This window comes from Anolis carolinensis, chromosome X, assembly GCF_035594765.1.
Source record: "Anolis carolinensis isolate JA03-04 chromosome X, rAnoCar3.1.pri, whole genome shotgun sequence".
Classification (NCBI taxonomy): domain Eukaryota; kingdom Metazoa; phylum Chordata; class Lepidosauria; order Squamata; family Dactyloidae; genus Anolis; species Anolis carolinensis.
In genome coordinates, this window is record NC_085847.1 from 973,633 (window position 1) to 985,686 (window position 12,054).

The 12,054-nt window shown below is 37.4% G+C and overlaps 1 protein-coding gene across 1 annotated transcript in view; it reads right to left on the minus strand.

The window, feature by feature from the left end:
* vps33a (VPS33A core subunit of CORVET and HOPS complexes) overlaps positions 1–12,054 on the minus strand; it is a 38,387-nt gene that overhangs the window by 9,206 nt on the left and 17,127 nt on the right. Inside the window, exons 3-7 of the mRNA XM_003226868.3 lie at positions 7,664–7,791; positions 5,691–5,880; positions 4,142–4,258; positions 2,751–2,925; positions 559–752 (exon numbers count right to left, since the gene is read on the minus strand). Coding sequence (XP_003226916.1) covers positions 559–752; positions 2,751–2,925; positions 4,142–4,258; positions 5,691–5,880; positions 7,664–7,791 — 804 coding nt within the window. The remainder of the gene's footprint in view (positions 1–558; positions 753–2,750; positions 2,926–4,141; positions 4,259–5,690; positions 5,881–7,663; positions 7,792–12,054) is intronic.

Here is a 12,054-nt window from a genome sequence, read left to right on the forward strand (position 1 = left end):
GCACAAGCCCTCATCCATGCCTCTAGGTTGATACAACAAAAAGAAAAGAAAAATAAAGTCCTAATTAGAGGGAGAGGAATAATTGTTTTTATCCAATTGCTGCCAGTTAGAAGGCTAAGCTCCACTCACTTGGTCTCCTAGCAACCCACTCAGCCCAGAGAACCCTTTACCTTAACTACCACCAATTCCTCAATACTTTATTTCCCATACCACCATACTTCGCCACAGCAACGCGTGGCTGGGCACAGCCAGTATATTATATTATAAAACTGAGGGCAGGGGCCAGGTAAATGACCTCGGAGGGCCGCATCCGGCCCCCGGGCAATAGTTTGGGGACCCCTGGTCTAAATCTTCAATCATGGATTCCTGGCAGAAGTGGGGAACTTGCCAACCCCAAACCATGCTTAGAAGCCTTTGCAGGCATTTTGCCTGTGGCCAACTACAAAGCGTAAACTCTGACCTCTCAAACCTAAAACATGTCTAAGGCTAAGCAGGAAAAGTTCCCCCCCTCCAGATCCATGCTTGAGATGGCTAGATAAAACGGTGACGTTCCATTACCTCAAATGCGGCCGAGATGATTTTGGCCCGCTTACTCAGCACCGAGCCAACGGCATTGAAGTTCTTATCTCGGATCTCGGCATAGAGCTCCTCGGCCGAATTCAGCTGCAGCTTCTTGGGCTCCGTGGGGAGGTCCTTGCCCCCTTCCCCCTGTTTCTTGGGAGCAAACTTTTCAGGAGGGAGTTTCACATAAGCTGCCAAAAGACAGGTGGCAAGGAAAGAGAGTTGTCCTAAGCTCTTTGAAGCAGGCACGGAGAGGGATCCGGAACAAAATGTTCCCCCAAAAATCAGACAAAAGCAAAACCAAGCCCCAGTTCAAGATCATCAGCCAGACGGACACATTTATCAGTAGTAAATCTATTGCAACACATGCCAGATGTATTGAATTATAAAATGAAATAATATTAATATAGGATTAATATAGGATTGTAAAATAAAAATATTAATATTAATAATAAAGGGTTAAACCACAAGATGCAATAAATCTTGTCAGTCAAATTATTGACAGTTCGAAGCCCTGACCTTTAGCCCAGCTTCAGCCTACCTAGCGGTTCGAAAACAAAATGTGAATAGATAGGGGCCACTTGAAAGCAGGGGTAAACTGTAAAGGTGATGCAGATATGACAAGATCGGGACCTTAAAAGCTTGTTTATTTTAACTTCTGTTGTACCGTGAGTTGTATGTCTATGTGTTAAATGTTTTGATACGACCGATGGGCTAGTTGTAGAAAGCAGAGAGTTATTAAGGCACCCATAAGGAAATGCTGGTCATTTGATCAAAAGGAGGAAGCTACAAACAAAGGTCTTTGGCGGGAAGATGGGAGCGACAGCATCCCCCTGTTTCCAGAACCGAGCACAAGCTTCCAAGAAGCCGAAGATGGGAAAAGCCTATATAGGCTTTTCCCATCTTCGGCTTCTTGGAAGCTTGTGCTCGGACAAGACAGACAATTAAACATAGCTTGACACACACACACACACATATATCTCAAGCTATGTTTAATTGTCTGTCTTGCCTGTGTATAAAAACGGCATTGAATGTTTGCCGCATGTGTATGTTGTGAAATATACTGTACAGTCTCATCTTTTCCTGATCATGGTCTATGTTACCTACGACATTATTGACCCCAATTGGAAGCTGCTGTGATTTTACTGATCGTTATTTTAATGTAAATTTTATTTTCGTGTAATAATATGTTTTTATATTGTTGTGTATTGTATGTCTGTATCTTTTTTGTAAACCGCCCTGAGTCCCTTCAGGGAGAGAGGGCGGTATATAAATAAATAATAATAATAATTATTATTATTATCATTATTATTATGTTCTGTGATCAGCCCTGAGTTCCCTTCGGGGTGAGAAGGAAGGGCGGAGTATAAATAATGTAAATAAATAAATACATAATTAATAAATATAGACTTAAATATTAATAAATATTGACAGTAATTATTAATACAGTGGAGTCTCACTTATCCAACATAAACGGGCCGCAGAATGTTGGGTAAGCGAATATGTTGGATAATGAGGGATTAAGGAAAAGCCTATTAAACATCAAATTAGGTTATGATTTTACAAATTAAGCACCAAAGGATCATGTTATACAACAAATTTGACAGAAAAAGTAGTTCAATACGCAGTAATGTTATGTTGTAATTATTGTATTTATGAACTTAGCACCAAAATATCACGATGTATTGAAAACATTGACTACAAAAATGGCTTGGATTATCCAGAGGCTTGGGTAAACGAGTCTTGGATAAGTGAGACTCTACTGTACATGTAATAATACCAATAATAATAGAGAAAATAATAGAGAAAAATAATACTACAAAAACATTGACTACTAAAAGGCAGACTGCGCTGGATAATCCAGAACGTTGGATAAGCAAATGTTGGATAAGTGAGACTCTACTGTACTTAAGGGATAATATTTGGAGAGTGATGATGGAGAGTTAAGACAGTGTTCTGGTAGAAGATAATATGACTGGATTTGGATCAAGTAGATTGTCATACATGAATCAATGTAGATTGTACATGAAAAAATAAGTCATTTCCTGAAAATAATAAAGCAACAACAACAAGAATATATTTATTGTATGATCTGGTCTTAAAAGATTAACTTCTAATAGGAAATGTCAAAATACATTCCAGAAGCCATCCAGACACACTTAATTTTGTCATGCTCCTATCATACTTACTATTCTGAATGCCATAGATCTCATCAATAAGCCCTTCGTATGTCAGTTGGGTGGCCAGTGGTGAGATCAAGTCTACATTGCGGTCAAGAAGCAAGAGGGTATCGAAGACCGGGAAGATGGGATTCTGGCTGCCAGAGAACTCACGCTTCATCCTGATCATCATATTTGCTACATGCTGGAGACAAATGGATTCCACCCATTAGGAGCCAATGAATTCCTAGCCTAAACTTTGACAGTTTTTCACATGCATGTCTCCCTTCCAATAGTAATGTTATAGACGAATTATGGGCAACCTTTTGCGCTTGGTGTGTCAAAATTCACCAAAAAACCTGGTGTGTCACTTCGAGAAAAAAACCATAATTTCGCAATATGTATAGTTTCAATAACAAAAATACATAATTGTAATATATAACTGTATTCAATAAATCAAAAACTATTTACTACCCTTATTTCCATGTACAACAATCTATGGTACCTCTTGCAGTTTCCATGCTGATTTCTCACTATTCTAGTTTCAATGTAGTCATGAGCAATGAATAATATAATAGTAATATGATAATATACTACAGTAATAATAGAAATTATACACACACACACACACACACATACACACACACACACACACTAGCTGTGCCCAGCCACGCGCTGCTGTGGCGAAGTATGGTGGTATGGGAAATAAAGTATTGAGGAATTGGTGGTAGTTAAGGTAAAGGGTAAAGGTTTTACCTTACATTAAGTCCATTATAAATGGGTTATATAGCTGTGTGGAAAGGCCTTGAGTCTACACTGCCATATAATCCAGTTAAAATCAGATAATCTGTATTTTGGAAGAGTGTGGAAGAGGCCTAAGTGAAGCCTAACTCTGCCTGTCCCCTGGGCTGAGTGGGTTGCTAGGAGACCAAGTAGGTGGAGCGTAGCCTTCTAACTGGCAGCAATTGGATAAAAAACAATTATTCCCCTCCCTCTAATTAGGATTTTATTTTTATTTTATTTTTGTTGTATGAACATAGAGGCATGGATGAGGGGTTGTGCTGCCAAGTTTAGTGTTTCTGGGCTGTGTAGTTTTGTTGTTTTGTCCTAGGCCGAAATTTCATTACCCTTTTATATATATAGATATAAAAATGTAATGTGTATAATTCCCATGGAGTAAACAACAAAACCACTGGACCAAATCACACCCAATTTGGCCACAAAAGACATTAGTCATCCAATCAATCTGCATGCAGCAGCGTGTCAGCAAAAATGGCTAGGCGTGTCAGTGCTGACACGCGTGTCATAGGTTACCCATCACTGTTATAGACTAACATTTTGGAGGAAAGAGAAAACTCCAGCATGACTGGCACTTCTCAGCACCCAAGGAAAGCCAGGTTAGAAATCCCGTTCCTCCTTACCCGTGCGCACTCTCCCTTCCCAAAGATCTGTGGGATTGTTCCATAAAGGGCCTGGAGAGTCATGAGTCCCTTAGCTGCGTGGTAAAGGCTGGTCTGGTCATTCTCCAAGTAACACTCCTGTAAAGGAAAGACACACAGGCGGTAAGGAACATAAACAATAGTCAGCATTCCATTGCAAATAGGATTGTTGTAGAATTCAAGGAGACACCTGAACCTCACGTGACGGGTTCCAGAATATGTTTGCATCTATTTATCTAATTTGTATGTATTTTCCAAGCTGGCTCCCACGTCCAGAGAGCACCGTGAACCCCACCGGCGATGGATCAGAACCAAACATGGTACATATTCCCATCATGACCAACTTTAACTACTGGTTGCTTGCCAAAGAATGATGGGAGTTGAATCTCACTGATGTGAAGCTCACCGATGATGGATCGGGACCAAACTAGGCACACATATTTATTTATTTATTTATTACAATATTTATATCCCATCCTTCTCACCCATTGGGGACTCAGGGCAGCTAACAATAAAATATAATCTAAAAATATTGCAGGCAATTCAATCAATTAAAATTAAATACATTAAACATTGATAAAAAAAATATACATATAAATACACAATACATGCACCTATCATGGCCATCTTAAAATACAGTACAGTCTCACTTATCCAACATAAATGGGCCGGCAGAATGTTGGATAGGTGAATTTGTTGGATAATAAGGAGAGATTAAGAAAAAGCCTATTAAACATCAAAATAGGTTATGATTTTACAAATTAAGCACCAAAATATCATTTTATACAACAAATTTGAAAGAAAAAGTAGTTCATTACACATTAATGCTATGTAGTAATTACTGTATTTACGAATTTAGCACCAAAATATCATGATATATTGAAAACATTGACTACAGAAATGCGTTGGATAATCCAGAACGTTGGATAAGTGAGACTCTACTGTACTGGCAAGGTCAAATTTGTTGTATAACATGATGTTTTGGTGCTTAATTTGTAAAATCATAACCTAATTTGATCTTTAATAGGCTTTTTCCTTAATCCCTCCTTATTATCCAAGATATTTGCTTATCCAAGGTTCTGCCAGCCCGTTTAGCTTGGATAAGTGAGACTACTGTATTTTATTTCCCATACCACCACACTTCGCCACAGCAACGCATGGCCGGGCACAGCTAGTGTGTGTGTGTGTGTGTGTGTGTGTGTGTGAGTGTGTGTGTGTATATATATATATATATGTGTGTGTGTGTGAGTGTGTGTGTGTGTGTGTGTGTGTGTGTGTGTGTGTGTATATATATATATATATATATCCCTCAATATTAAAAGTAGGGTGTCCCTATAAATCAAATGTTGCGGATTGTGACAAGGAAAGGGTGGGTTGCCTCATGTTTTGCTGGTCAGCTAACCACAGGCAACTCTTCTGCCATTTTGTAAACAGAAGGCTGAAGTGGATGGATCTGCTTCTTATGTTCCTAAAAACAAACTAAAGCAAACCAGTAAGACAACCAGTATCTTGTAAAGAAATAAACACGTACTTTAAAGGCACTTTCAGATTCCATGGACAACAGGTCGCTATCAAATGGGATGAGGTCCAGACTGTACTCCTCTCTGTGAATGAAGGAGCCCAGGACACCCTGATCTTTCAGCCGCTGTTCACATAACAAGCTGCGACGGGGCACAAACAAGATGTGGAAATCTCGCTGTGGGCAACGGATCCGGTCTTCACTGAAAAGGGATGAGAGAAATAGACGTGTTAGGGGACACAGGAACGGACAAGTCAGACCAATAAGCTGGCTCTCAGTAGTCTGGCCCCACTTCATCGGAACTGTCACTATAATAATACACACTATTTATATTCCGCGCTTCTCACCCCGAAGGGGACTCAGGGCGGCTTACAAGTTATATGTACATACAATATATTAAATTATTAGCATAGCACAAACTAAGCATGATATATTACTATATTGTACTAGACCACTATACTGCAATATTATTAGTAATATTACATGTAATATATAATATGCAATTATAATAGTGTATTATTATATTGTATTACATTATAATATTATTATCAATATTATATGTATACACGATATATTATATTATTAGTATAGCATAATATTAGTATTACTGTATATACTCGAGTATAAGCCTAGTTTTTCAGCCCTTTTTTTAAGACTGAAAAAGCCCCCCTTGGCTTATACTCAGGTGAGGGTCCTGGTTGGCTTATATTTGGGGTCAGCTTATACTCGAGAATATATGGTACATTTATTATTTTTCTCTATTATTGTTGCTACTATTACATTTATTTTACTCTATTTTTATTACTATTAATACATTTATTATTTCACTCTGATATTATTACATTTATTATTTTACTCTATTATTATTAATACATTCATTATTTCACTCTGATCTTATTACATTTATTATTTTACTCTATTTATTATTACATGAATTATTTTACTCTATTTATTATTAAAAGGACAAATAAGCACATTTACATTGAAGAAGATGAGAATAATGATTTGATCAGAGTTGGACAGTCTTATCTTTAATTAGAGCTTTATGTAAATATTCAAAAACACTTAACCTACTGATATCTCAATCAATGTAATTTTATTGGTATCTATTTTTATTTCTGAAATTTACCACCCTCGGCTTATACTGGAGTCAATGTTTGCCGAGTTTTTTTGTGGTAAAATTAGGAGCCTCGGCTTATATTCAGGTTGGCTTATACTCGAGTATATACTGTATATTCTTATATTGACACAGGAGATATATGGTGGAATGGTGTCTTCCTGGCCCCCCTTCTTCACTCTGGCCCCAGAGTGGCAACTAGTAATAATAATAATAATAATAATAATAATAATAATAATAATAATAATAATAATAAACTTTATTTATACCCCGCCACCATCTCCCCGTGGGGACTCGGGGCGGCTCACAATGTTACGAAAGTAACAGCGCAAATACATTAACAATATACAGTTTAAAACACAAGAAGATGATAAAACAGAAGTTAAAACAAAAATAATATCAAACGACCACCAATGCAATTCAGTCAACTTCAAAGGTGTGTGTGTGGGGGGGGGGGGGGGGGGGGACACTATAGCAGCAATATAAGATAAAATCATTAGATTAAAATACCCCGATGAAAGGAACCTAATAACATTCAGAATAGAATTATAATGAAGCTGGTCATCCAATAGCTGTTAGTACTTAGGGGAGGGGCTCCCAACTATTAAAACATCAACAAAATTTGGATGTTTTCGAACTACTATGTTGGCAGGAGCTGACAGATGGGAGCTCATCCCGACTCGAGGATTCGAATTGCCAACCTTCAGGTCAGCAGTTCAGCAGCACAAGAGTTTAATACACAAGGGTACTCACTAATACACAAGCTAAACCAAAACGAGGAATATACAAGTTCCAACTCAACAGAAATAACCAACGTACATTTCCTCACTGCCCAAGGAAGAAGATAAAAACCAAAATCCTGCTCTACCTGAGTACATTTTCAGCAATGATATCCATGAGCTCAAGCCTTGGCCGGACAAAGAAAATAATATTCTTGACATCTGCAACTGGCAGGCGCCCTGCTTTCAGGGTGAACATTTTCTCCACCTCATGTTCCTAGAAGGAGACAATATGAAAACAATACAGACTTATAGTCGAGTCTTTGGAATTTTCTTTGATAAAAGACTAGAAAGTACTGGAGGAGGATTTTGTCCTCCTTAAGTATCTCAGATAGGATGGTATCCGGCTGACAGTAGATGTGTTCGTCAACATCTTGCATTGGTGCATATAGATCAGGGGTCCTCAAACTTTTAAAGCAGAGGGCCGGTCCACAATCCTTCAGACTGTTGAAGGGCCGAATAATCATTTGAAAAAAAAATACGTACAAATTCCTATGCACACTGCATATGTCTTATTTGTAGTGCAAAACAACAATAACAATGAAAGAACAATACACAATTTAAAAATGAAAACAATTGTAACCAACATAAACCTATCAGGATTTCAATGGAAAGTGTGGGCCTGCTACTGGCCAATGAGATAGTCAAGTTAATTAGGATTGTTGATGTTGTTGTTGTGTGCCTTCAAGTCATTTCAGACTTTGGGAGAGCCTAAGTCTAAATTTATGTATTTATTTATTTACGACCTTTATTTACTACATTTATATCCCACCCTTCTCACCCCGAAGGGGACTCAGAGCAGCTGTAGGTACATACAATATATTATATTATTAGCATAGCACAATGTTAGCATTATATATTACTATATTGAACTATACCACTATACTGTAATATTATATGTAATATATAACATATAATTAATATTATTATATGGTATTATTAGTAGTATTATATTGTATAACATTATAATATTTTTATCAATATTATATGTAATGTAATATACTATAATATTATTATAATATATTATTATAATATTATATATAATATTACCCCACCCCACCCCCTGCAAGGTCTAACTGCCATTCTGGACCAGAATGAAGAAGACGGGGCCAGGAAGACATCTTTCCACCATGTCTCCCGTATCAATTTAATGATATAATAATATATAATAATATTATACTATACTTATAATATATTGTATATACATGTAATATTAATAATAATATTATGATGTAATACAATGTAGTAATAATTATAATTCACTATTATAATTGTATATTTATATTACATGCAATATTACTAATAATATTGCAATATTAGTCGTATAATATATATATATATACAGTAGAGTCTCACTTATCCAACTCTCGCTTATCCAACGTTCTGGATTATCCAACGCATTTTTGTAGTCAATGTTTTCAATACATCATGATATTTTGGTGCTAAATTCGTAAATACAGTAATTACTACATAGCATTACTGTGTATTGAACTACTTTTTCTGTCAAATTTGTTGTATAACATGATGTTTTGGTGCTTAATTTATAAAATCATAACCTAATTTAATGTTTAATAGGCTTTTCCTTAATCTCTCCTTATTAACCAACATATTCGCTTATCCAACATTCTGCCGGCCCATTTACGTTGGATAAGTGAGACTCTACTGTACTTGTAAACCGCCCTGAGTCTCCTTCGGGGTGAGAAGGGTGGGATTTAAATGTCACAAATAAATAAATAAATAAATAAATAAATAAATAAATACAATGTATTCTATTATTAAAACTGATATAAAAATATTATATTATAAAACTGAGGGCGGGGGCCAGGTAAATGACCCTGGAGGGCCGCATCCGGCCCCCGGGCCTTAGTTTGGGGACCCCTGATATAGATAATATGCACCAATGCAAGATCACCATTTCCAATAACTTTTCCAGCACAAATGCATATTAATGGAGGCAATGTAAAGATCATACACTCTTAAGTAAACATGTTGTTTAAGATCCCCTTCCTGGAAGGGCAAAAACTTGAAAGCAGAAAAAACCTTTCTTTCTTTTGATATGAAACACACCTGTACACAACATTATCTTCGAACTCTGGCTTTGTAATGTTTCCATAGGGACAGAGAGGCAGGGAATGGGAGCATTTAATTTGAAGATTATTTTTCTAAAGCAAATGGAAGACAGTCATCGCTAGATTGCTTCCTTGTACTTTGCTACATAGACTACAAAGGAATTATTTCCCCTGTTTGCTGCCTACCCAGCTGCCCAACAATTGGTTTCAAGTGTTCAGAAAAAAGGCTGCACTCTCATCCCTCTCCCAAGCCAATGTTCTGTTGGTTCCCCAATTTGGCAAGTTGAAACAAATCACAATAAAAGCCGTGGTTGAATAACACACTGGGGGCTTGCAAGCCCCGTGGGTTTCAACAGGCAAGAGAGAAGAAATGGAGAGTGACTTTTTTTCATTATGCAACCGGACACACAATGTACTGTATTTTTCCAATTCCAAGACATATTTTTGTTCATGGTGGTCTTCCATCGATGGCATCTTACAATTGAAGAAATATAGTACCAACGTGCAGATGGAAAACAGAGAGAGAAATAAGAAACATCAGGGTTCTTACATGTTCACGGCACAATGAAAGGACAGGGTTAGAATGCATATAGATGAGCATTTGGTTTCAAAACAAGTTAAAATTAACCACCTATGGAGGGAAAAACCCAGCTAATTAAAACGTCCAAGCCTCAGATGAAACAAACAAGATACTGCCATCCTATAAAAATCCTGCAAGCCTAAAACTACCATTTAATAATAAATAATAATAATAAACTTTATTTATACCCCGCCACCATCTCCCCAACAGGGACTCGGAGCGGCTTACATGGGGCCATGCCCAGAACAATACAATATAACAGAATATAAATAGAACAACAAATCATAACACATTGAACAATACAATAAATAATAATATACACTACACTACGCAAAATCAGGGTTATACAGAGAGAAGGTTGGGCTCAGGTTGCATTGTAGTCAGTGGTCAGTGGTTTGCTCTTCCCATACTTGGACTGCATTATGTAGCCCCATTTCTTAAGGTTGGCTCTGCATCTCATAGTGCCAGAGCATAGTCTATTTATAATAATAATAATAATAATAATAATAATAATAATAATAATAACAACAACTTTATTTTTGTATCCCACCTCCATCTCCCCACAGGGATTTGGGGCAGCTCACATGGGCCCAAGCCCAAATTTCCACAATACAACTAGATAAAAAATGTAATTCAAAGCAAAACAGGCATCATCAACATTAAAATTATGCAAAATTTCACCATTTAGGACAACAGTATAATAATAAGTAAAACCAATCAAATAAGAGCATATAACAATTTAAATTACAGTAGAGTCTCACTTATCCAACGTTCTGGATTATCCAACGCATTTTTGTAGTCGATGTTTTCAATATATCGTGATATTTTGGTGATAAATTCGTAAACACAGTAATTACTACATAGCATTACTGCGTATTGAACTACTTTTTTCTGTCAAATTTGTTGTACAACATGATGTTTTGGTGCTTAATTTGTAAAATCATAACCTAATTGGATGTTTAATAGGCTTTTCCTTAAACCCTCCTTATTATCCAACATATTCACTTATCCAACGTTCTGCCGGCCCGTTTATGTTGGATAAGTGAGACTCTACTGTAATAAAAGACTGGGCGGTAGTATGAGGAGCGCATAATTAAAATCTGATGAGGTAGATAATAAAGTGCTGTAGTGTAATGGCATCTTCCAAGTCACCCAGCTTTCTGTGTGCCCAGGGTTCTAGCCTGCCACTTTTGGACTCTCGTTTGCTGAAGTGTTCCTGCGAGTATCTTTGTCTATCTTAAAAGCTATTTCTTGATTTAAGGCATTGGCATGCTAGCTGATATCCGAACAGAGGATGGGCTGGAAATGTCAATGCCTTGGTCCTGTGTGCTACTTCCTGATGGATGTCAGGTGGTGCAATACCGGCTAGACAGTATAATTCCTCCAGCAGCGTAGACATCCTGTGATAATGCGGCATGTCTCTTTAAGAGCCACATCCACTGTTTTATCGTGGTGATATGCTCAAGATGCTTGTCTGCTCTTAAAATGAAAAGCACACATCTGCATTTTAGATGGATTAGGGATCAGATGGTTCTCCCTGTAATAGGCAGTAAGAGCACCTAAAGTTTCAGAGAGCTCCTGTTCAACCATTTCAAAGTTCCCTGCTTGAGCGGTGATGGCATGATCGTCAGCATGGATGAAACTCTACTGAAGCTCTATTGATTGTAAGACACACCCCAATGTCAGTACCACCACCACCACGAGCATCCTCCTGCTTTCTTTTTCAGGTAGCTGCTGGCATCTAGCCACAGTCTCACAGCCTCCCTCTCTTCCGCTTTGGTCAGACCTCACTTGGAAGAATCCTGTGTTCAGTTCTGGGCAACACCATTCA